Below are 25,000 nucleotides of genomic sequence, written 5' to 3'. Positions count from 1 at the left end.
GGCGCCCCTTAGTGGCCAACTGAACAAAGTTCATGTGTAGTAGTAGTAGTAGAGTAGAGTAACTTAATTGATCCCCAGTGTAGTGCTGATGAAGAACTAGTGTTGGGTGATGGAATGTTTCTCCTCTCCATTCTATATTCCTGACAGAAATGCTTTCCCATAAAGACAATTTTTCAAGAAACACATAAAATTGTCACACACACACACACACACACACACACACACACACACACACACACACACACACACACACACACACACACACACACACACACACACACACACAACACAGCATATCAATAACATTTCCCAAACGGCATGGTTGCCCTGCCTCCCTTGGTTTGCTAATGGTTTATTGCTTCCTGACAAAGTGGGAAGAGTTCCCAATTCTTCGGGAGCTCAGAAAGTACTTGCATTGCTCTTGACCTGACTAGCAACGCTGAAGGTGTGTTGCGTTGCTTGGGTGCAGCCTGGCTAATAGGTTGGTGCAAGGAAGCGTGGTGTATTTAAGAGATATGTTTAAAACTCTGGTCGAAACAAGGATTGTTACTGAATTTGCCTATTAAAAGCAACATAACATCTCACAATGTTTGAGGATAATTGGAAAGCATATCAGAGGGCAAGAGACAGGTAGCCTAAGATAAATGGTATGTTGATAAGGGATTCTGGGTAGTTCATGATGATGGTAGGTAGTATCTTCATGTGGTGAAGATGTTGTGTAGGAGAGGGTCCCGGTGTCAACTTCTAGTGTAATGTAGCCTTTTAACTTGTGTCATGATTCAAAATAAATGGGTGTTAAAAACCAACTGAGTGAGAAACACACACACACACACACACACACACACACACACACACACACACACACACACACACACACACACACACACACACACACACACACACACACACACACCAGGGTGCAGCTCCATATCCAATGAGAGGCGCAGGTGCAAATAGCAGACACACAAACTTTGGTGACATTGAAATGCCCAAATGCCATGTGTACATTAGAATTAAAATGTACAATAAACATTAGGCTAAATAGCGTATAGGCTAGGCCTATTTAAAAAGACACACGCACTCGCAATCACAAACACACTCACACATCATCATCTCACTTCTACACAGACCAGACAGACCAACGCAGTGGTTTTTTTTGACAAAAGACGGAGTGTCACAGGTGGGAGGAGCGCGTCATCAAACCGAAAGTACAGTAGGCCTACACGGGCGAGGTTTGTTGCTATCGCTATTTTTATCCGGGTAGCCCACGTCGATTAGTGTGTATTTGCTGTAGCCTATTTCTACACATTCCTGACACTAGAAGTGAGACTTGATGTTATTTAAAGATTTGGAAACGCACTGGACAACAGTTTACTGAAGTGGGATGACAAATCTGTGACGCACAGGCCTGACCGGTCGTGGCCCAAGTGGCTGGCCACTAGGCTATGCTACACCGGCGAAACCAGTTTCGATTTCGGCGCGGGACTTTTCCTTATCCACCCCGTCTCTTTCTCCTGTCTGATTAGTCCGAAAGGTAGGCCGAATTAAAAGCTCCCTGAAAAACCTGTGAAATGTCAATGCCACGTTTTTGAAACGGCACCTGTCAAACGTCAAAAGTCGCGTGGGTTTTCTGTTAAAATTTTCGCCATGACGCGGTTGACATTGCGTATAGGCCCCTAATACATTCTGGGTTTTGTATTGGCTAACTTGTGCTTAAACGTTTTGTGCTACATTTTCGCCTGCGTCGTTTCTGTAGACCAAAGTCGTTTCTGTAGCCTATCCTTCGTAGTAGCCTAGGCCTAGATTCCTAAAATAGGCCTATTCCAGTAGGTTAAATCTGAAGCTGATTGCGGTCGGATGCGATAATCATCGGCTACATCTGGCTTTGTTGTTGCTATCTGTCAAGGTTCAAATTCCTATGAACAACGACAAAATGTCCACAGTAGCGGCATATTCATCACTTTTGCATTTCACTGATACTTTTTAATGCATGACAATAGATCTGATGGTCTTTAACCGGTTTGTTGGTTCGGTGTTGGTTTGCTGTCCTGGTGTCATTCACATAGAAGGTTTGCGTGGGCGAGAGGTTCCGTTTTCCTCTTCATGCTTGTCATGTTAGTTTTTGGTCGTTCATTTGAACGGGACCCCGTTCATAACACGCAAACACCCGCGCAGAAAATATTGTCAAGTTTCAATGCAGGCTCGTCCATGCGCCACGGCCCACGGAGTGCGGCTTTTCCTACCACCAGTAGCCTTCAAAGTAGTAGTACAAAGTTCTTTGCCGTGTGTGTGTGTGTGTGTGTGTGTGTGAGAGAGAGAGAGAGAGAGAGAGAGAGAGAGAGAGAGAGAGAGAGAGATGTATAATCCCCCATTTTACTGATCCCTGTCTTATTGTCTAGGATGGAGGAGTCCGTGTCTGAGAGGAGACCGCAGTCTCCTGCACCCACCTGTGTGTCTATGAAGAGTGACTGGTCCAATGGTCGCCTCATTGATTTTAAAGGAGACGCTTCACCTCAACAGTAAGATTAGCACTCTACTATTCTCTCTCTCTCTCCCTCTCTCTCTCCCTACTATTCTCTCTCTCTCTCTCTCTCTCTCTCTCTCTCTCTCTCTCTGATGGCGCATTAATTACGCACGAAAACATAATGCTTGAAGTGCAGACACCTCTCTCCCTCTCTCACACACACACTACACACACTCACAATACACACGCACGCACACACACACTCACAATACACACGCACACACGCACACACACTACACACGCACGCACACACACACACACACACACACACACACACACACACACACACACACACACACACACACACACACACACACACACACACACACAGAACAGCCAACATAGGTTTAACACAGCAACATAGGTTTATTTATGTGGCGCATTTCATGCACAGATGCAATTCAATGTAATTCACTAAAAAGTAGAGGAATAAAGAAAACATGGAATGGAGAAAGGAAACATTAAATATAAGAAGAATATTAAACATGATAAAATCCAAAGACAATAATTTAGAGATTCTAAGGCACATGAGAGCAGCTTCGTCTTGAGTCTGGATTTAAAACTGTCATTAATGGGTGTATTTTTTTACTTCGACTTTATAGTCATGCAAGCATTACATTTGTCTTTGATCTCACCATAAAAACATTAAATGTCGACTTCATTCACTCCATTGCTCAAAACATAGATGCATACATAAAGCATTGCATAAATCCCCTCCTGGTTTGGAAGCTGGTTCCAAATCTTTGCAGTATAGCAGCTATAAGCTGCCTCTCCACACTTCACACACACACACACACACACACACACACACACACACACACACACACACACACACACACACACACACACACACACACACACACACACACACACACACACACACACACACAGACACTCTAATCCCTGTCTTATTGTCTAGGATGGAGGAGTCTTCTCTAAGGGGAGACCACCCTCTCCTGTACACACACACACACACACACACACACACTAATCTCTGTCTTATTGTCTAGGATGGAGGAGTCTGTCTCTAAGGGGAGACCACCCTCTCCTGCACACACACACACACACACACACACACACACACACACACACACACACACACACACACACACACACACACACACACACACACACACACACACTGATCACTCTCTTATTGTCTAGGATGGAGGAGTCTGTGTCTAAGAGGAGACCACCCTCTCCTGCACCCACCTGTGTGTCTATGAAGAGTGACCAGTCCAATGGTCGCTTCATTGATTTTAAAGGAGACGCTTCACCTCAACAGTAAGATCAGCACTCTACTATTCTCTCTCTCTCTCTCTCTCTCTCTCTCTCTCTCTCTCTCTCTCTCTCTCTCTCTCTCTCTCTCTCTCTCTCTCTCTCTCTCTCTCACACTCACACACACACACACAGGGGCGCTGCTAAAACGACAAACACGCGCACGCACACACACACACACACAGGGGCGCTGCTAAAATGACAAACATACGCACACACACACACACACACAGGGGCGCTGCTAAAACGACAAACTTGTTTTGAATTTACTTTAACTTGTGACAAATGGTTGTGTGGTGCTCGATTAACTGTAGTGAGGTGCGCCAAATGATTTGCACTTAAACTGATCAAAAATGTCCACAGTAGCGACAGCACCCACCTGTGTGTCTATGAAGAGTGACCAGTCCAATGGTCGCTTCATTGATTTTAAAGAAGACGCTTCACCTCAGCAGTAAGATTAGCACTCTACTACTCTATCTCTCTCTCTCTCTTGTCATGCCCGGCTCTGCCGGTTAGTGTTTGGGGCACTTCATTCTGCCAACCTGCAGGTGGAGCTGTGCCTAACTGGAGCTGTTCATCTCAGAGGGCTGCTGATTGGGCGGCCTATAAAAGGCCTCCCATCAGCATTCTCTCTCTCTCTCTCTCTCTCATTCCCACAGGCACATTCGTGAGGCGACCGTATGGTCAGGCCTACGACAGCCGGGACTTGCACCACACTTGCACCCTTTTGGACAACACTCATTTACTGATACACTCTTTGGTTAATTCACATTACTGATGACTGACACACTTTGTAAATAAAGCTTCTTTTGGTTAAAATGTACAAATCGGTGTGGTCTCCCTTAATGTTACAGCCACTAACGAGCCAGTGGTTGTGACATATGGGGGCTCATCCGATCTTTGGTAGTAACTTTAGGCTATGGTAATTCCTTCTACTGGCTATGGCAGCGTAGGAAGGTGCGTAGAGCTCTTTGTATTGTGTATTTGGCTACAAGTATTCCTTCTACTGGCTTTTGGAGCGTAGGAAGGTGAGTAGAGCTGAGTTACTAATTGTGAACTGCTGATAGTCAGTTAGGGCCTGTTATCAGTTAAATTGGGGGACCTATACTGGTTTGTGCTTTTGGATTTTTGTTGGACCGTGCAAGTGTAGGTGAACAATTGATTTGTTTGTTCCAGCCATCTTGGTTTAGTTTCATTGCAGTTTGTAGCATTGCATTCAACCTCTGAGGAGCTGCTGCCTTTATCCCCATCTAGTACGGGTTCTAGGTTCCTGCTGTCACAGAGCCTGGGCGAGGGCACCGCCTTGGAGAAACGGCTGAATCGGCTTTGTCGGGATGGTACGTCTCCACAGGTATTGGTGAGTAAATGATCCTCGTCCTCGGGCTCTGTGTGAAAATAGATTAGTCTAGTGGGGGGAAAATGTTTAGGGGGATGCTCCGAGGTTAGTTTGCTGTGTTAACATAACTGTAATGTTTTAGAGACCTGGTTGGATTGGTTGGGGAGAGAGAGCCTAGCTTAAGTAGAGCTAGTTTTGAGTTGACTGTTATTTCAGTAGTTTAAGTTTGGTTTGGTACAGTAGCCAGGTTGGTACTGACGGCCTGGGTTGAGCAGGATGGAGGCTTTTGTGGAAGCACCATCTGAGAAATTGTTGTATGCCCTTAACAAGGAACAATTGTTGCAATTGGCAGAAAAGTATGGCATGGAATTGTCGTCAGCCATTAAAACTGGTAAGAAGGGGGCCTTGCGTGACTCCATTCAGGAGTTTTTGTGTCAGCAGGGCATTTTGCCTTCAGGAAAAGGTGGTGACTCTCATGTGAAGGGTATGTCAGAGCCTATGCAGTCAGAGAGGGTAGGCACATTGACGTTTGAGCAACAAAGAGAGATGAAGGCACTTGAATTTGAGTGGGCGCAACAGGCTAAGGAGAAAGAACGTCTGTTTGAACTGGAAAAGCGTAAATTGCAACAGCAAGCAGATTTGGATAAAATTAAATTGGAACGAGAATTGCAACAGCGAGCGGATGTGGAAAGAATCAAATTGGAACGGGAGTTGCAACAGCAAGCAGATATGGAGAAACTTAAATTTGAAAAAGAAATGGATTTGAAAAAAGGTGAAATGGACCTTACAGTACAGCTTGAGAAAATTAAAGTTGAACAGGACCGTTTGAAACTAATATCAGAAGGTAAAATTAGTGGAAATCTGTCCGGGTCAAGTATGGATAGCATGGTAAAGTACGTGCCAAAGTTTGATGAACGTGACCCAGACGTGTTTTTCTCACTGTTTGAACAAATGGCCTCTGATAAAAAGTGGAGTGAAGAGGATAGAACGGTGCTTTTGCAAACTGTACTAGTAGGACGCGCACGGGAGGCATATTTGGCATTGACACCTGTTGATAGGCACAAGTATGCTGAGGTGAAAAAAGCGGTCTTGAAATGTTATGAACTGAATCCAGAAGCTTACAGACAACGTTTCAGAAACTGGCGTAAACGTGATAATCAGACTCATGCTGAAGTGGCAAGAGAATTGAGTACTTATTTTAACCGGTGGCTTACTTCTGAGTCTGTCTCAACTTACGAAGACTTGCGTGATTTGTTGATTTTGGAGCAGTTTAAGAACATTGTACCAGATCGAATTGCTACCTACATTAATGAGCAAAAGGCAAAGTCAGTGGAGGAAGCGGCCTCGCTTGCTGATACTTTTGTGTTAACGCATAAACGTATGCCTTACAGCAGTCCTCCACGGTATAGGCCTAATAGCCACCAGCGTTATGATCCTGCTCGTTCTCCTCCACAGCGTTCTCCTCCTCGTTATGGTCGTAGTTCAAATCGTACCAATTATGGCAATTCCAGTAATGTTCCTAAATTTGACAATGGAAGTAGCAAATCTCGTCCAAGCCCGACGGATAAATGTCATTACTGTTTGCAGGAGGGACATTGGAAAAAGGACTGCCCGCTGTTGAAAGGCCGTAAATCTAATGCCAAGGCTGCTGGGTGTGTTTCTGTTGTGCATCCAGTTGATTTTGGTGTCTCTGATCTAACCCCGTTACCTCGTTTGGAAGTGAATTGTGAGCAAGTGATTGAAGATGGCGCATCTGTGGCAGACGAGCAGACTCAATCAGAGTCAGCTGCGTCTGATTTCGCTCCATTCGTTAGTGATGGTTGGGTGTCATTGGTTGGAGAGACACAAAAAGTTCCAGTTAAAATCTTAAGAGACACTGGGGCATCTGAGAGTTTCATTTCTGGAGCAGTTTTGCCATTTTCCACAGCATCTGACACTGGGAAGTGTGTTTTGATTAGAGGAATAGGCATGCAGTCATTTTCTGTACCGTTGCACAAAATTCACTTGTGTTCAGGATTTGTGAATGGGGAGGTGACTATTGCTGTGAGACCGTCTCTGCCTATGCAGGATATCCATGTAATTCTGGGGAACAATTTGGGTGGGTGTTTAGTTTCTCCGCCTCCAGTTGTTACACCTGTACCGCTATCTGTAGAGGAGCCAGACATGTGTTGCCAAGAATTCCCAGAAGTGTTTACTGCTTGCGCTGTGACTAGGGCCATGTCTCGCGCGCAGACGCAATCGTCGGATGTATCCAAGTCTGCGCCTATCTTTGTCCCTGAGCTGCCTGAACCTCTATCATGTCCAGATTTAAGTGAGGCACAAAAGAATGATCAGAGCTTTGAGAAATATTTTGCTTTAGCTTCTACAGATCCAACGATGGGTTACTTCATTCAGAATGGCGTTTTGTTGCATTCGTGGTTGCCAGGTGTTGATCCTGAAGTGGCAGGTCAGGTGATTCAAGTGATGGTACCTGACAAATACCGTGATTTGATTTTGAGAACAGCCCATGGAGCAGAGTCTGGGCATTTTGGAGTTAAGAAAACCTACCGACGTCTGTTGGAACATTTTTACTGGCCACGGATGAAACGCCATGTATCTAGATTTGTCAAAGCATGTCATGTTTGCCAGGTTGCGAAACAGAGTACTCCCATTAAACCTGCACCACTTCAACCTATTCCGTCTGTTGGCACACCATTTGAGCATCTCATTATTGATTGTGTAGGTCCACTACCCCCTTCGAAATCTGGTTGTGTGTACCTCTTTACCATTATGTGCCAGGCCACTCGTTATCCAGCAGCGTATGCCTTGAGAACAATTACCACAAGATCAATATTGAAGTGTTTGTCTCAATTCATTTCTGTCTTTGGCATTCCAAAGGTAATTCAGAGCGACAGAGGGTCTAACTTTACCTCCAGAACATTTGCTGCAGCGTTGAAGTCAATGCAGGTGAAGCACAATTTGAGCAGCGCTTATCACGCACAAAGTCAGGGGGCATTGGAGCGCTGGCATGCCACATTGAAGTCTCTCTTGCGCGCTTACTGTGTGGAGATGCGGAGAGATTGGGAGGAGGCGTTGCCATGGCTCTTGTTGTCTGCGCGTGGTGTAGTCCAAGAAAGCACTGGTTTTAGTCCAAATGACCTAGTCTTTGGCCACAAAGTCCGGACCTCACTGTCTGCGGGTGGGATTGCTGCGAGTCCAGTGGGTCTAGCCTTTGGGGTTGGGGAACCGCTCAACTGGCCGGAGGTGGCAGCTTCAGATGAAGTGCGCGCACCTGACGATTCAGTGTTACATGGGCGCTTGGATAATACTCAGCAGTTAAAGGAGCTAGATAGTCTCCTGGGTCATTTAAGTGGGGTGCAGCGTAAACAGTTGTCGGATTTGATTTTTGAGTTTTTGCCTTTGTTTTCCGACACTCCAACCTGTACCACACTAATTGAGCATGACATTGACACACAGGGTGCCCGCCCAATACGACAAAGATTTTATCGAGTGGCTCCCGATAAACAGAAGAGTATGGAGGACAGTGTACAGTATCTGCTTGATCATGGTCTCGCCAAGCCATCTTACTCCAGTTGGGCATCGCCATGTCTACTGGTTAAAAAGTCAGACAACACGTATAGATTCTGCACGGATTATAGGAAAGTAAATGCTGTGACTAGACCAGATTCTTTTCCATTGCCACGTATCGAGGACTGTGTGGACCAGGTTGGGAGTGCTCGTTGCGTCAGCAAATTTGATTTACTTGAGGGGTACTATCAAGTGCCGTTGACGCAGAGAGCGCAGGAGATATCTGCATTCATTACCTCTTCCGGTTTGTACTCATATACTCGAATGAGCTTCGGTTTGCGGAATGCCCCTGCAACCTTCCAACGGCTCATGAATAGGGTCGTTGGGGGGCTGCAGGGGTGCGCGGTTTATTTGGACGACGCCGTTTGTCATTCGGACAGTTGGGACGAACATCTGGCTCGCATTCGAGCGCTTTTCCAGAGGTTGGTGGCAGCAAACCTCACAGTAAATTTAGCGAAATGCGAGTTTGCGCGTGCCACAGTCGTCTATTTGGGTAAAGTAGTCGGACAGGGGATGGTGCGGCCCGTTAACGCAAAGGTGGCAGTATGGTGTTATAATCGGGACAAAACCTCCACGAGCGCCACGTAATGCACACGCGAGGTATTTTATTCTGCGCGCGCGCGTAGACACTGTCGCGCGCGCGAGTTTGCTCTGCGCGCGCGCGCAAACGCTGCCACGCGCGCGCAAACACCGTCTCACGCGCGAGAGGTGACATGAATTTCCTCACGCGCGCGAGCAGAAATATGAATATTTAAATTATCTCCTCCCACTGGTTAGCATAACAAATGAAGCGGAAGTTTGTTTAGTCCATAATAGTCAAACACAGAGAGCTCAGATCTCAATTGTTGATAGACTATCGTTGCTACGGTGACTGCAACCGACCACCTTTGAAACACAACTGAAACGCAACTCACGGCTGCTGCTGACAAGGGCATTCACATATTTATTCGTAAACCCATTTTATTTTTTGGTGGATGAAAACATTGTGTCAATATGCTATGTCTATGTTCGCCTTATTCACCCGGAACGTTCTAAAGACGTTGAGGGGTACACTTCAGGGGTACATTCGGCAACGCACCAGCTGTCATGGCGCCTCACTGTTGTGTGCCCAAATGTTCGTCCTCAAAGAGAAAAAAAATCCTACCGTGGACAGACTTTCCACCGTTTCCCCAAAGAGCAGGCACTTCGCCGTGGATGTATAAATCACATCTAGAGGGGTCCTGGTCCATATTTCAAGGTAAGATGCAAAATTATGTTCAATCATACGCATTAGCTAGCACAAATAAGCTAGCTCGCCAAACTTGTCATGACTCATGTAGCCTAATGACGCGAATGCCTCGGTGAAATAAAAAATATGAATGTGTAATTACACAACGCTACATTTATATGATATTTCCAGATCGCTATTTCAAGATTAGGCTTTTAATTGTGTGGTAAGCGATCCGATGGCCACTGATTTTGTGCTACCAGAACCAGTAGCGTAGGCCTACTTGTGCCAAAATCAAGTTGTTTTGCTAACGAACTAAAATGCATACCCTGGTATTTATGGTTACAGATCAACGCTGAGACCAAGGTTTGCTCTGAGCACTTTGAGAAGCAGTGTTTTGTAAAGACCACCCGTGTTATCACAAAGCTTATAAAGGATGCTGTGCCAACTTTCGCCTGGACTTCAGAGAGGCCAAAGAGGAGAATCATCATTCGCAGACCGAGGTTAGTTTGTTCAGTCAATATTCAACTGACATGTGTTTAGCAACCCTCTAATAATAATAATAATAAACTGAGAATAGTTCGCCATAGGAATAGCCTACATTTAAATTTAGACAAGACTGGAGAATTAATGTATGTGCTGGAGATAATTGCACCGTTCCGCGGTGTCTCCTTCAAATTAATGGCAAAGTAGCATGATAGCTTTGGCTGTGGGGAGGGTTTTGAACAGGACTGGTCGCGCACGCCGACGCTGTCAGTGTGAAAGGCAGAGAAAAACACGCCTGCTCCTCCCTCCGAGTCCAGTGACTTTTTAATAACTCACTTTTCTAAAGTTTTAACTTGGATTTCTGTCACGTTTAAACGCCACCGCTCCTGGATCTCTCTCTATGCTGTGCCCTGCCTAGTATTTCTGAGTCCCCTGAAATAGGCTGTCTGCATTCTCTTTTTAAATGCACTGGGCCCTTTCTTTCAAATTAGTCCCTTCGTTTCAGATCTTGTCATTTCTGCTATAGGTGACTGCTCAAGATGTGGCTTCCTGTAGTTCAGAGATAGTTTTCAAAACTGCCTCAAGCTTATGTAGTAGTGTTAACAATAAACAGGTGTGGAACATATGGCCTATATTTGAATAGTTGTGGGAATAACTGTGGGAACATGGAGCAGCAAGAATAAGCTGTGGGACCAATGGGCTGTGGGAAACATAGAGCAGCTGACCCCCAACAGGGTCTTCATGGTTGTATGACCTGAATACATTTTCAAAGCGGAGCCACAGGATGCGGACTTCTACTCTTTTCCACTATTAGACGCGCCTTTGTCCTGCACCTGGCCTCAGCGAGGTGGGATGTGCATACTCTTACTTTTATAAAAATGTTGTATATTGACCACTAATTCTGTGCATGCTGTCATACAGAGATGATGACCCATTCCTGAAGTTGGACGCCAGAATGCAGGAAGGTGCTGTTTAAGAGCCTAGGTAGGTATTTGCTCTAAAGACATTTGTCTGCCACAATTTAGGAAACGCTGTCAAAGTGTGTGAATGGCGAAGACCAGCTTACAATGTTTTCTCTTCTCTTTTCTTTTGTTTCTGTGCTGTGTGGGCCATGTTTGACATGTAAATAGACCACTAGGCTAGTTCAGTTGTTGGCGGTTGATTTATAAATACAAGTCCTTTAGTAGGCTAGTAGGCTAACTAATTAATGCGAGCATGACCTACTGTGTCATGCTAAACAAGCAGGAAGCTGGGCATTCTTGCCGACTCTGAGAACTATAATACAGGCCAAGTCGTCATTGTTATAAGATGGTAATAACATCATCAAATATTTGCCCTGTTTAATGGATGTACGTTTTTGCGTCACATCCTGTTGATGCTAAAATTATGTGCACTGTTACATCAAGATTCATGAACTTGTCAGCAGTGCAGCCAGCCTTCTTTCTATGGCCGTAATGTAATCGTTAACAGCTCTCGAAATGAGCAGACAGCTCAGCTGCTTGGTGCATACTCTTACCAATCGGTCTATATTATTCCCTCTTGCATTATTTATTTTCAGGCGGTGGAAGAAGCACTTGCAGGTATGCTACCGACCAGGCTCCTCAACATCAATCCGAGACGGAAGATGAAACGGGATGAAGCAGTTAGATTGAGGTAAACATCTACACACCCCTGTTCAAATTCCAGGTTTTTGTTATGTAAAAAATGACAGAAAACAAACTTAAAGCTTTAAAAGGGAAGAATAGAAAATAAAAAACTTCTATTAACATTGTTGCATAAATATGCACACCCTTAAACTAATACCTTGTTGCAGCACCTTTGGCTTTTATCACCGCACTCAGTCTTTTTGGGTAAGAGTCTATCAGCATGGCAAACATAGAAGTGACAATATTTGTACACGTATCTTTGCAAAAAGTACTCCAAATCTGACAGATTGCGAATGCATCTCATCTGCATAGTCCTCCTCAGATTGCCCAACAGATGTTCCGTGTCATACAGGACTGAACTCTCCCACTCCCAGTCCAGGTCTCTGCGGTCTTCTGAAAAGGACAATCTCATCATTAGGGGTGGAACGGTTCACAAAATTCACGGTTCGGTTCATATCACGGTATCAACGTCACGGTTTTCGGTTCTCTAGGGTTCTATGTTTAAGTTGACGATAAATGGTGCACTGGGAATATTAAACCATATTTATATAACTGCAATTACAAAGTGATGATGCGCAAGTTGAATCAGTTGTCGTCAGCTGATGTGCGCTGTCTGAGCCTTCCAAATGCCCTCATTCAAGTGGCTAATAGAATCAGACTTATCACTAAATATTCTACATACGGTTTGTATAGGCTTATAATGTGAAAGTGGTGTGATTTTAATTGTATCATCCTCAGATTGGTCTTATATACTAATGTTTTAGTCAGACACTGGATAAGATACTCCTAGAATCTCTGCTTTACATATTTTTCTGGGCAGTACATGAATTGCGGTTTGCCACGGACTGCATTTCACGGTTCGGTATGGTGTGTGAATTGTACGGTTTCGGTTTTCGGTGCGGTTTGTACCATCCCTACTCATCATCCCCCGAGCCAGACTCCGTACTGTTGGTGACAGAGCTTTTTGTGTTGCTGCCCCCACGCTCTGGAACAGTCTACCTCCCAACATACGCCAGGCCCCCACACTGGCTACGTTCAAGAAGCACCTGAAATCACATCTATTCACAGAGGCATATGGTCTTTAACTTCACTGGCCCATCCCCGCCCCCTTTATGCCACTACAATGGCCCCTGTGGAACTGTTCTAAATTCCATGACTTAAGCCCCAGTTACAACTGAAGAACGATAATCACATAGCATGATGCTGTCACCTTCATGCTTCACTTTATGCTTGGTGTTACCTTGGCAATGAGGTGTTGTTACCTTTTGTAATTATGTCCAAAATGTTAAACCTCGGTTTCACCTGACCATAATACATCTTCCCACATGCATTTGGGAGATTACAGAAGTATTTTTTGCAAAATGTACTCCACCAAGATTGAACTTTTTGGTCATAATTCGAAAGGGTATATTTGGCACAAAACATCACCCCAATAACACCATACTTTAAGTGAAGGGAGCCTTGTTGGGTGTTGGGTGATCTGAGGAGGACTGACTGTGGCAGATTGCACTCGCAGTCTTTCTGATTTGGAGGGCTTTGCAAAGAGGGGTGAACGAATATTGCCATATTAATGTGTGCCATGCTGAGACTCTTACCCACAAAAGACTGTGCTGTAATGAAGGCCAAAGGTGCTGCAACTAAAGTATTAATTTAAGGGCGTGTACATTTTTGCATTGCATTGCATTGATTAATATTTCGATTGAAGGAGGGAAAAGCTGTGAATTTATTTGTCTTTCTGTCTTTTTTTTTACATCACAAAAACCTGACATTTGAAGAGGGGTGTGTAGACTTTTGACAGCCACTGTACATATAGAAATTATGTGTTCATATCACTAACCCTCTTGGTTTAGCATGATAATGAAAAGAACTGTGAGCAAAAATGTGGCTAGCAGAAAACCAGAGTGGTTAGTGACTTGGGAAAACCACTCGCCACTGTGGCCGGAGAGCAAAACATTAATGTCAAGGGGGGGGGGCTTTCAGTGGACTGTATTATGTGCCAGTGCTTGAGTATTACCTGTTTGATTTCATTTGCCAACAATTAGAATTATTTTACACTGTCTGTACAAGATGTAGAAAACTACTACTGAGCGACAGTGATATGTCATGTTCTTAATACTGTATATCCTGTCATTACAGACAAGGAGGCCGGAAACTTTGATGACCTCAATGACACTGGCTAGGTGAAGGACATCAAGAAAATGGCATCAGGTCACCAGACATCAGCTCATAATCCACAACGTCATCAACCATTTTGCGCCAAAAATGAAGCCGTTCACATACCATGGCATCCTAAGCAGGTAATTTCATACCTCTCAGTAACCTCAGAAAGGTGAAAGACATCCTGTTCAATATCACTATTAACAGAATAAACAAAATCATCGCTTCCCATAATTTCTACCACATGTTTCAATAGGCAGCACTACACTACTGTGCAACAGTGAGAGAGAGTGGGCAAGGACAAGTAAAGCGGACCTACACTACAGCAAGACTTTGACACTTCTCCACGTGAGAGGCAGCCATCGCCCCCACCGTTGAGCAGTGTGTACCCAGTACCCCCAAAAGAGGAGATGATCCGACGCCCTCACAGCCGATTCCCAAAATTGTACACAAAAACTCTGTATGGGCAAGTGTGTGTGTGTATGATATTGTAAAACTTTTCAGTCCATCTTCTATACTATACAATGTATAAATATACATGTGAAAACCTAAATATGCATTAAAAACCATTACTGAGGTTAAGAAATGCATTATAACAAATACATCTGATTCAGGTGTACTGTACATAGAAATGTCTTTATTTGCCACAAATACATCACATCCTGGAAACCTGTACAATGTGTAGATTCAAAGGTCTGCCAGATCTTTGTGACGGCACAGGATTGCAGTGGAACCCAAACATAGCCTATGAACTCCCACGCCATCTCACCAACTGCCGATATGCAGTATGCCTGAATTTCCTGTACAGCAAAGAAATGTAGAGATTGTGCCTTCATCGAGAATAGGTCATTTGGAATCACAACATATTCAATTTACTTTGTGCGTGTGGTGTAGCTATTGCTGTTATTATTATGTTACTAGTGACCCATTTAGTTGAGCTCAATAGTCTACATGACATCTCTGCACTTGTGTTACCACTATTGGGATTGGCAGCTCCCTAAATGAAAATGAGAAGAACTTGCCTGGATGAAATGTTATGAACTGTGTGCGTTGTGCTGCTTGCTGAAGTAACATGACACCCACATCACCTTCCAGAAATAAAGTGTATACAGGCTACCTAACCAGAGTCCTAGAGACCTACTGCTGCTGTGTGATGAAATCCAGGCAAAGGCCCACCTGCTTTGGCAATTGCTGCAACATGTAAAAAAGGTAGACAGATTAGGCCCCTGTAGATATGGCATGTGTAGATGGATTCACTAAATTCTTTAACCACTTAAATGGCTTGGGTCAGACCAGCTGGGCTGCACACTGACCTCTTCAATGTTGCCCATGTGGTTTCGTTGGCTGTGTGTGACCACCTCCGTACAGGGGCCGCCGATCAGCAACTGAAGGCAGAGTTATTTTTTTTTTTTAAATGTCTGCACCTTTTTATTAAATATATTGCATTGCACTGGTATTGCATTAAATGTACTAGCCAAGTGACACAAAGAGAGCAGGTAAATACAGTCTATTGATCTGTAGGCCTACCATTTATGTCACTTCTTAAAGATTCAATTATTCAACTCTATATTCGAAGAGGCCGGTATTGCGCTACCATTTTCCATGAACCAGTCAACTTCTGGGAGTCATTGCAGTACTTTGAGAAAGTGATCATACTTTCTAGCCTAATCATTCATTGTGCTTGTATCTGTATTGTAGTGTCATTGGTTATTTACAGTGTGTCGACGCCATCTACTGGATACTCCACGCACGGTTCATTTTCTATCCACTTCATCATTTCATTCCAAAGCACAGAGTGAGCTCTTTGATGCAATGTAGACTAAATTCAGCTAGAGCTCTTTGTGTATACCCGTTGGATCGCTGAATACATAGCCTACATTAAATCCATATATTTCAGCCTCCGGTCTCAAGTCAACTGCGGCCGTCTTGCCCACTCGTCACCAGGTATGGAGAACACGACAGTGGCAAAATGAACGATTGTTCCAACAGATTGCAATAAAGGGTTTCTGATCTGACCGCTTGAATTGACTATCCGGCTCCCTCTTTTATTGCAATGCTTATATCAAACACACTTGAATCCTTATACATTACAAATATCTGACTGGACTGGACCATCGTAGGAAACAGGTATGTCTCTCAGTCATGCAGCATGCACGGAGCTGGATTTCAGTGAAACATTGCACTTACAACATGTTAACTTAGGCCTCTATAAACGTGCATTTTGGTCTTTGCAAAACAACTTTGTCATCATGCCAAATACCTAGCCTGCTAATAAGCTCTTAAAACAAACTCCGTCGTGAGCTAAATGAAGCTGACAGGAATAGTCCTAGGATACAACACGAACCATATTCAGTTGATGAAATGTCTACTCACTTTATTCCTCATCTGCTGTCTGCGAATCTCAACAAGTTCGCCCATGAAACAAACATAGGCTATGTATTAAACAATGTTTTCATAAAAATGGGTAAGAAATAGAGGTAAATGCCCTTGTCAGCAACCTTCAGTCATTCCACTCGTCAGATAACGCGAGTTGCAGTCCCTGCTACATAGCAACGATATAAACAATTGATCTTGATATCTGTGTATGACTATTTCGGACTAAACAAACTTCCGCCTCGCTGGTTATGCTAATCAGTGGGAGGAGATAATTTAAATATTCATATTCCTGCTCGCGCGCGTGAGGAAATTCATGTCACCTCTCGCGCGTGAGACGGTGTTTGCGCGTGCGTGGCAGCGTTTGCGAGCGCGCGCAGAGCAAAATCGCGCGCGCGACAGTGTCTACGCGCGCGCGCACAATGAAATACCTCGCGTGTGCAGTACGTGGCGCTCGTGGACCTTTTGTCCACATAATGACGCCATATGGCAGCCATTGATAATTTCCCTGCGCCGGCGACGAAGAAAGAGCTAATGCGCTTTTTGGGTATGATCGGGTACTCCCGTAATTTCTGCTGCAATTTTTCGACTGATGTATCTCCTCTGACCAATTTGTTGAAGGGTGGCGCCAAATTCATTTGGTCGGAGGAGTGTCAGCAGGCTTTCCAGAACGCAAAGCTCTTGTTAACATCGGCTCCGGTCCTGGCTGCACCCAAACTAGATCAGCCATTCCAGCTGCAGGTGGATGCAAGCCAGGTGGGAGCAGGTGCGGTCCTCCTGCAGGCTGATGAGGGCTTTTCTGTGATGGTCTTTTATTTGTGCGTTCATGTTGGCAGTCAATATAGGTCCTTTTGAAAATGTTCTTCCTTGAGCTATTTTTTTTTTTTTAGAATTATGAGATTTCTTGCATGGGTACAATTTTAAATTAACACATATTTCCATCAAAACTATGCTTTTGCCAGGCTTCAAAACTTGACATGCTGAACTTGTGCTGTTGCTCATCATATACATGGATTAAGCGTTTTGAAAAAGTCAGCATTTCGCTTTTATTCTAGGGCTGGGTAACGATAACGCTCTCTCGAGCAGCATGCTCACCCCCCCGACAGCCCGCAAGCAGAGGCTCCAGTATCTTCTCTCCAGTAGACTTCCATATTCTTTGCTGCAAGGTTTTAAAAAAGATTACCGGCCTGACACCTTGTTATGATGACCGTCTGTCAGCTGTCTATTGCCACGCTGACTAACAGTGTCCATTGCTGATAACTAAAGCACCCATCAAAAAGCCAACCGCAAGATATAAAATTCCTCACGTAATTAATGTTTTGGCTTACATCTGGCGCTGGGCATGCAGGCTAGCAGACGACAAGGGTTTGGGGCACAGTGGAAAAATCAGCAACAAAAATCTTTACTTGGTTTTAACTTCTACACATCACACCTTTATAATCCCCATTCATATCTGCACCAATTGATATGGTCTGACCTCACAGAGCCCCACGTTTACCTGACATCAACGGCAACCCATGTCGTCAGGAGACAATACATTACACAGATCAATAAAAAAAAACAATGCAACACCCATTCATATATACATTTTATACAACAGCAACAAAAGAAGAAAGCTAGTGGAGGCACACATACCAATGTTCCCATATTTTAGACATGTACCTCACTGAGCTACAACTTGGATCTACTATCTGAACAATAAGCTCATTCATGGATCGGTCCAGTCTGTTCATAAACTTAAAAGTGAGATTTCTCACCAAAGCCATGAAAGTAGTTAAACCCAGACTGCAGAACAGCTGGCTTACCCTGGTACTCCTTGGTTTCTTCAGGGGAATCCTGAGACAGTCATTATGAGCTACTTTTAGCTTGAACAGGCTCTCCTTCTTGTATCTGATCCAGAGTGGAGCTGTGTAAAGAGGGAGCAGTAAGTTCGAAACAGATTGACTTTTACATCTGTAGTGCAGTGATGGAATTTTCTAGCCAGCATGTTGGCTTGGACATATAACACTCTCCTCTGTCTTCTCATGTCAGCGTCATCCTCCAGTGTATCTGTTAGGATGTTCCCCAGATATTTTGTGCCATTAGCTACTCCCCGCTCTTCTCCAGATAGATAGAAAGAAGGGAATTTAATGTTCAAATCATCTTTTGTTCTACAGAACATAACCACACTTTTCTTTGCATTACATTTAATATCAAATTCTACCCCATAATCAGAACAGATATTAAGGAACTGTTGGAACTCACTGCTACTTGGTGATAGAATGGTTAGGTCATCTGCATATGAGAAGTGATTAATCAACATTTCTCCAACATTCTCCATTTTTATTGAATTGGAGGCTATTTTTATTAGTTCATGTGTGTTTTGAAAAGGTTAAGACAAAGATTAAATCTCAACTATCAATTCAAGACGTTGTCAAATGGATTAATTAAGTTACATATTGCAGTGAAAACTGCTACTTTGCGTTGGACATTTAATCAGTGTCAGTAATAGCACTTTCCTCAAGGTCTCACAAAGCACATTCCTCTATCTTCCCGCATAAGACATTGCTGTGTACCCTGCTTATATTGCTGTGGATTCGCTGGACAGTGGGATTTACCCTCAACCGTGTGTGCACTCTTGACCGCTGTTCCATGCCGTCTGTCTCACAAGGTGATTTGGCGCGTTGCATCTTTCACCAGGGACACAGACAAAGTTTTCCAAAACTGCATAACATAGTGAGAGGGTAGTACAAGCCTACTTCAAGCACTTGTTGGTCGTTAGTTAGCAGTAAACCTTTCCTTATTAGGCTACTCCAATCGCGTCCAGGTCCTCCTGCCACTGTATGTAGCGCAGCAGGCAGTAAAAACATAAACATAACATATTACTGTACCGTTCAGTGCAGCGCTGTACCATACCGAAAGTCTTTTCCGAAAGACTGATAGACTGTCTTGTGTTCAACACTACGAGAAAGAGTATATGGTCTGCAGTAGCACTTCCTGAAGTGGTTTTGTAGGTAAGGGTCAGGGCCTTGTGCACTTGACTTGACTTGATTCGGGCAACTAGTGGTAACAAGTGCAACTCGATAAATAGAAGAGTAACATCGACCCTTTGGGTGGAATGAATATCAAACGCACCGCCATCTGTTTTTATTGCACAAGCAGGTAGAGCTGTCAGAAGAGGGGTTGGAGAATGATAGATTGACATCCTTTTTGCTGACTTTGTAGACCACCCGTGCACGCACACACACACACACACACACACACACACACACACACACACACACACACACACACACACACACACACACACTGAGGGTGTTTACTGTACATGGTGACAATAAACAAATAAGTGTCAGTTTTAGTGTGTGTGTGTGTGTGTGTGTGTGTGTGTGTGTGTGTGTGTGTGTGTGTGTGTGTGTGTGTATTACACAGGTCTAAGCACCGTAAGAGATCCCACTCTGCTGTAGTGAGCCCTTGTGAGCCCTTGAAGAAGCAGCAGCCCAGTCAACCAGAACTCAGGCCTACAAGACACAGACAGCTTTATGATCACAGGTGTGTGTGTGTGTGTGTGTGTGTGTGTGTGTGTGTGTGTGTGTGTGTGTGTGTGTGTGTGTGTGTGTGTGTGTGTGTGTGTGTGTGTGTGTGTGTGTGTGTGTGTGAAATGAAATGTAATTGATTACCATGTAATTATTTGTGATACTGGTTGATATCAATTTGTTTTCTCTTTACTCTCAGACGACAACTGCAGAAGAGGTTTCAGTGTCTGATTGAGGGCAGCATAGAGCAGGGAAGCTCCACAGAACTGAATAAGATCTACACTGATCTCTACGTCACAAAGGGAGGGTGGGGTTGGATCAATGATGAACACGAAGTCAGACAGATAGAGAGAGCATCCTGGAGTGAAGAGGAATTAGGCAGACCAATCAAATGCAGTGACCTCTTTAAACCTGGATCTGGACAAGCCAAACCCATCAGATCAGTGCTGACTAAGGGAGTGGCTGGCATTGGAAAAACGGTCTCTGTGCAGAAGTTCATTCTGGACTGGGCTGAAGGGAAAGCCAATCAGGATGTCCACTTCATATTTCCCTTTCTTTTCCGGGAGCTGAACCTGATGAAGGAGAGGAAACTCAGTCTGGTGGGTCTTATCCAACACTTTTACCCCAAGATAAAAGCAGAGGAAATACTTACCAGTTCAAAGCACAGAGTGATGTTCATCTTGGATGGTTTGGATGAATGTCGGCTTCCTCTGCAGTTCAGACACAGTTCAGAGTGCTGTGATGTGACAGAGCAGGTCTCAGTCGACATGTTGTTGAAAAACCTCATCCAGGGCAATCTGCTTCCCTCTGCTCTCCTCTGGATTACCACCCGACCAGCAGCAGCCAGTCAGATCCCACAATCAGATCCAGATCAAAACTATGTGGACCGGATGACAGAAATAAGGGGATTCAACGATCCACAGAAAGAAGAGTACTTTGGGAAGAGAATCAGTGATGAGAATCTGGCCAGCAGAGTCATCAGACACCTGAAGTCATCCAGGAGCCTCTACATCATGTGCCACATCCCGGTCTTCTGCTGGATTGCAGCCATTGTTGCAGAGAGAACATCAGAAGAATCAGACAAAGCTGAAATGCCAAGGACTATGACTCAAATGTACAGCCGCTTTCTCATCATTCAGACCAGCATTAAAAAAGAGAAGTACACAGAGAGAAAAGAGACAGAAGAAGATATAATTTTCAAACTGGGGAAACTGGCATTTCAGCAGCTGGAGAAGGGCAACCTGATCTTCTATGAGGAAGACCTGAGAGAGGCTGGCATTGATGTCACAGAAGCATCAGTGTACTCAGGAGTGTGTACTCAGATCTTCAGAGAGGAGAAGGATGTTTACCAGGCAAAGGTGTTCAGTTTTGTGCATCTGAGCATCCAGGAGTTCCTGGCTGCGTTATATGTGTTTCTCTGCTTCAGCAACAGAGAGAGAGACATGTCTGACCAACAGCAAACCTCTCCGCTCTCTGCTCTGTTCAGAGCTGCAACACTTCATGACCTGCACAAGACTGCAGTGAATCTGGCCTTACGGAGTAAGAAAGGACACCTGGACCTTTTCCTCCGCTTCCTTCTGGGCCTCTCACTGGAGTCCAATCAGAACCTCCTAGAACATCTTCTGCCAAAGATCAACTGCCAATCACAGAGCTCAGTACAGACAGTACAGTGTGTCAAAGAGAAGTTCAGAGATGTGCGTAGTTCAGACAGAAGGATCAACCTGTTGTACTGTCTTAATGAGCTGAATCAGTATGCTGTAGTCGAGCACATTGACAGGGAGGAAGGAAAGCTGTATGTAGAGATGCTCTTACCAGGAGAGCGGAAGACTGTGGAATTTGGACTCAGTATGTCAGAAGAGCAGCTAGATGGGGTTGACCTGCAGAAATACATAGAGACACCAGAGAAAGACCAGACAGAACTCCTCAGCCCTGATGATGTTCTCCAGAAGCTGGTGCCAGTGGTCACAACATCCACAAAGGCAACGTAAGTAGCACACTGTCTGACTGTAAAGTACTGGTATTGTGTGTGTGTGTGTGTGTGTGTGTGTGTGTGTGTGTGTGTGTGTGTGTGTGTGTGTGTGTGTGTGTGTGTGTGTGTGTGTGTTATTCTGTGTGCTTATTGTAAAAGTATACCTTTCACTCCACTTTTTACCCTAGCCAACGGCAGGCAGGAGTGGTTCATTTGAAACAAAAGTATTGTTAGCTAAAGACCCAGGAATGGCAAATGGCATGATTCAAATAAAGATACAAATAAATAAAAGCTATATGACAATTTAATTATCAACTGCAAGGTAACATTACATTTCACTCAAGGCTACTGTATGTTACATATGATACACTCCAAGGTAACCTCAAAATGTTTAGGACAAAGAGAGAGGGAGAGAGAGAAACAGAGAGAGACACACACGTCTTGTGCATGGGAGAAAGAACTCGAAGAGGGGCTCATTATCATAGGCTTATATACTGTTGGAGAGGCCCTATTGTTTCAGAGGGCCAGTGACACCACGGTGGGTTCGGTTGAGTCCACCGTTGACAATGGCATGGGGGGATGGCCTTCTAAGCAAACTTTTACCAAGATAACAGCAAACAGTAACAGTATCATTTCTGGGTCATCCATCAATCTCCATTCTTACATTATAGGAGAGAGATGGTGTCTGTTCTGACTTCGCACACAGTCCTCCAGTGTGTGTGTGTGTGTGTGTGTGCATCTCTCTCTTCACTCGTTTCCTGTCTCAAAAGCCAAAAAACGTCTTTAAAAAATGTATTTATGTTCTATTTTCTGGTAGGGCATGACCTCTGTTTTTTTTTCAGGGCCGATTAATGACACAACATAACACAAGAACACATAGTACCTTTACATCGAGGGATGACTAGGGGACTGATTAAAATAGAAGATTAGGGCTTTGTAGAACATTGATTGACTACAATGATGAAGATATAAAAGGTTGATTTCGATATTAAAAGGGAGCAACATATGTCACTGGGATTTTGGACAAGGTATGGTGGTTAGGATGTTTGTAGCTAGCTTTGTGAGCCTTGGTATAGCGCCGGGCGGCTGCGGACACAGATGAAGTGCTGCTGCAAAGAATTGCAGGGGTGCGAAACTCAGGATATCAACACCATACACGTCCGTGTCATCCTTCGATTCCGTGATTTCGTCCAGAAAAAAATGCACCGCTGGAATTCTCGCCCCAGCTCCTCGCAGGCAGGTCGTCTGCCTCGGCTGTTTTGCCACCGGCTACGGCCGTCTCCTGTTCCTCCACGGCCCTCAGCTGCTCGTTGTTGCTATTGTGGCTCTTGATGAACATCCGTTTCTGCCAAGCCTTCTTCAAAATCCGAGTCATCCATATTGCATCCGTCTACATATTCAATACCTTCAGCCATGTTGGCTGTTAGCTGTTAGCATGTTAGCTGCAGCTATCTGCGAGTGACTTCAGAGACACTTGCACTAGTGATGTGTCGGTCGCGAACGATTCGGCTCAAAGAGCTGGCCCTTTGCAGTGAATGACTGGAACCAGCTCTCCAATGGGAGCCGTTTTAAGATCCTTTTCGGGAGCCGTTTTTTTTTTCTTCAGTATCGCTGTCTCTCCACTTCCCTGTCACTGTGCGTGTGCTCTGCTGTTTCCCACGCCGTTTTTTGCCCTTCGGTGCCTCTCTCCCCTTCCCCTCCCCCCTCTCTCTCACTCTCGCCCTCTCCCACTGATCTTTGATAGGTCTGTTAGTGCATTAGGTCCCACCCCCTGTGCGTGGTATTGAAAGGGTGGGAACTAACGCTTGTAGTCTCAATAGAAATCCACCCCCTCTTACACTTCCTCCTACAATGACGCAAAATGACGATGTTTGCGTCATTGTAGGAGGAAGTGTTAAGAGGTGAAGAGGGATTTCTCCAGTCTCAGGGGGAAATGAGAGAGTGTTGCACGACCATTCAAAAGTATGACTGGGTTTCTAGCAATGCAAAGCCTAATGCAAATGGGTGGAGTGTTCCTTTAAGTCAGCAGCATTCTGAATGCTACGAATCACCAGCGCGAGAGAAATATAACACAGCAGTAGCCACCCTGCCACCCACGTGTGCGCCACGGTCGCAGTGAAACTGTTTGCCCCTCTGAGCGCGAACGTGCGACCTCGTCAACTACATCGGTTCAGAAATGGGAGGCACAGTATGATACCGCTGGACTAAAGGATCAGTCCCCCAGCCAACGGCATCGACACTGTATAAGGCTTTTGGGAGGGAGGTTTACTAATGTTCCATGCCAACTCTGCTAGTTAGCCTCTGTTACATAAGGAATGGAAAAAGGTAGACACAAACTTCTTTTTTCAGGTGAAAGTAGACAGTTCAGTACAGTTTCGGCAGTATTGGTGTTCACAAAGACATAGAGCATTATCTTCAGTTGATCTTGAAAGTTTGGTCAAAATGGTAACATTCGCTGACAATATGAGGCTCTCTGCTTTTAAAATAACTGCCAGCCAATGATAAAAGCATATTCTTATAATCTGATCCAAAATCTGATGACAGAAAGGCATTCCCCATATATGAAAACATAAAAATAAAAATATTTTCAAATTCATACCTTGTTCAGTCCATCAGAAAAGTGATTGCACACTTTTGACCCGGCATATAGCAGATATGGATTCAACACCCTTGAATACAATGAATGGCAATGAGTTTTGTCTCTTCAGAGATCACTCCGCAAGTAGATCGGTCGCATCTACGACTGATTCTTCACTGATATCTCTTGCCTGCTGAGTTTTTGTATCATTTTGCGTCTGGCAGTGCGATTGACTTATACACTGGCAGTAGCCCACTGATGCTCCGGTAACCAGCCACTTTCCAAACGACGCGACGTGAGACGAATTACAACACTGTTTAGAAAGTCTCATTCAGCGATTAATTTTAAAAGTTTTAAAAAATAT

At 44.5% G+C, this 25,000-nt stretch overlaps 1 protein-coding gene and 1 long non-coding RNA gene across 2 annotated transcripts in view; both read left to right on the top strand.

The window, feature by feature from the left end:
• Window positions 1-9,313: 9,313 nt before the first annotated feature.
• LOC134469944 (uncharacterized) lies at window positions 9,314-16,221 on the top strand. Its single transcript, XR_010039096.1, has 6 exons — window positions 9,314-9,942; window positions 10,261-10,415; window positions 11,320-11,382; window positions 11,957-12,051; window positions 14,181-14,341; window positions 14,458-16,221. It is a non-coding gene; the product is annotated as an uncharacterized LOC134469944 (long non-coding RNA).
• A 1,440-nt stretch (window positions 16,222-17,661) lies between these two features.
• The window catches only part of LOC134435160 (NACHT, LRR and PYD domains-containing protein 3-like), a 10,215-nt gene continuing 2,876 nt past the window's right edge, over window positions 17,662-25,000 (top strand). Inside the window, exons 1-2 of the mRNA XM_063184012.1 lie at window positions 17,662-17,699; window positions 20,289-22,073. Of these exons, the coding sequence (XP_063040082.1) occupies window positions 17,662-17,699; window positions 20,289-22,073 (1,823 nt within the window). The remainder of the gene's footprint in view (window positions 17,700-20,288; window positions 22,074-25,000) is intronic.

This window comes from Engraulis encrasicolus, chromosome 19 (genome assembly GCF_034702125.1).
Source record: "Engraulis encrasicolus isolate BLACKSEA-1 chromosome 19, IST_EnEncr_1.0, whole genome shotgun sequence".
NCBI lineage: Eukaryota > Metazoa > Chordata > Actinopteri > Clupeiformes > Engraulidae > Engraulis > Engraulis encrasicolus.
Note: the sequence above shows the minus strand (reverse complement) of the source record. Positions and strands in the feature narration are given on the sequence as shown.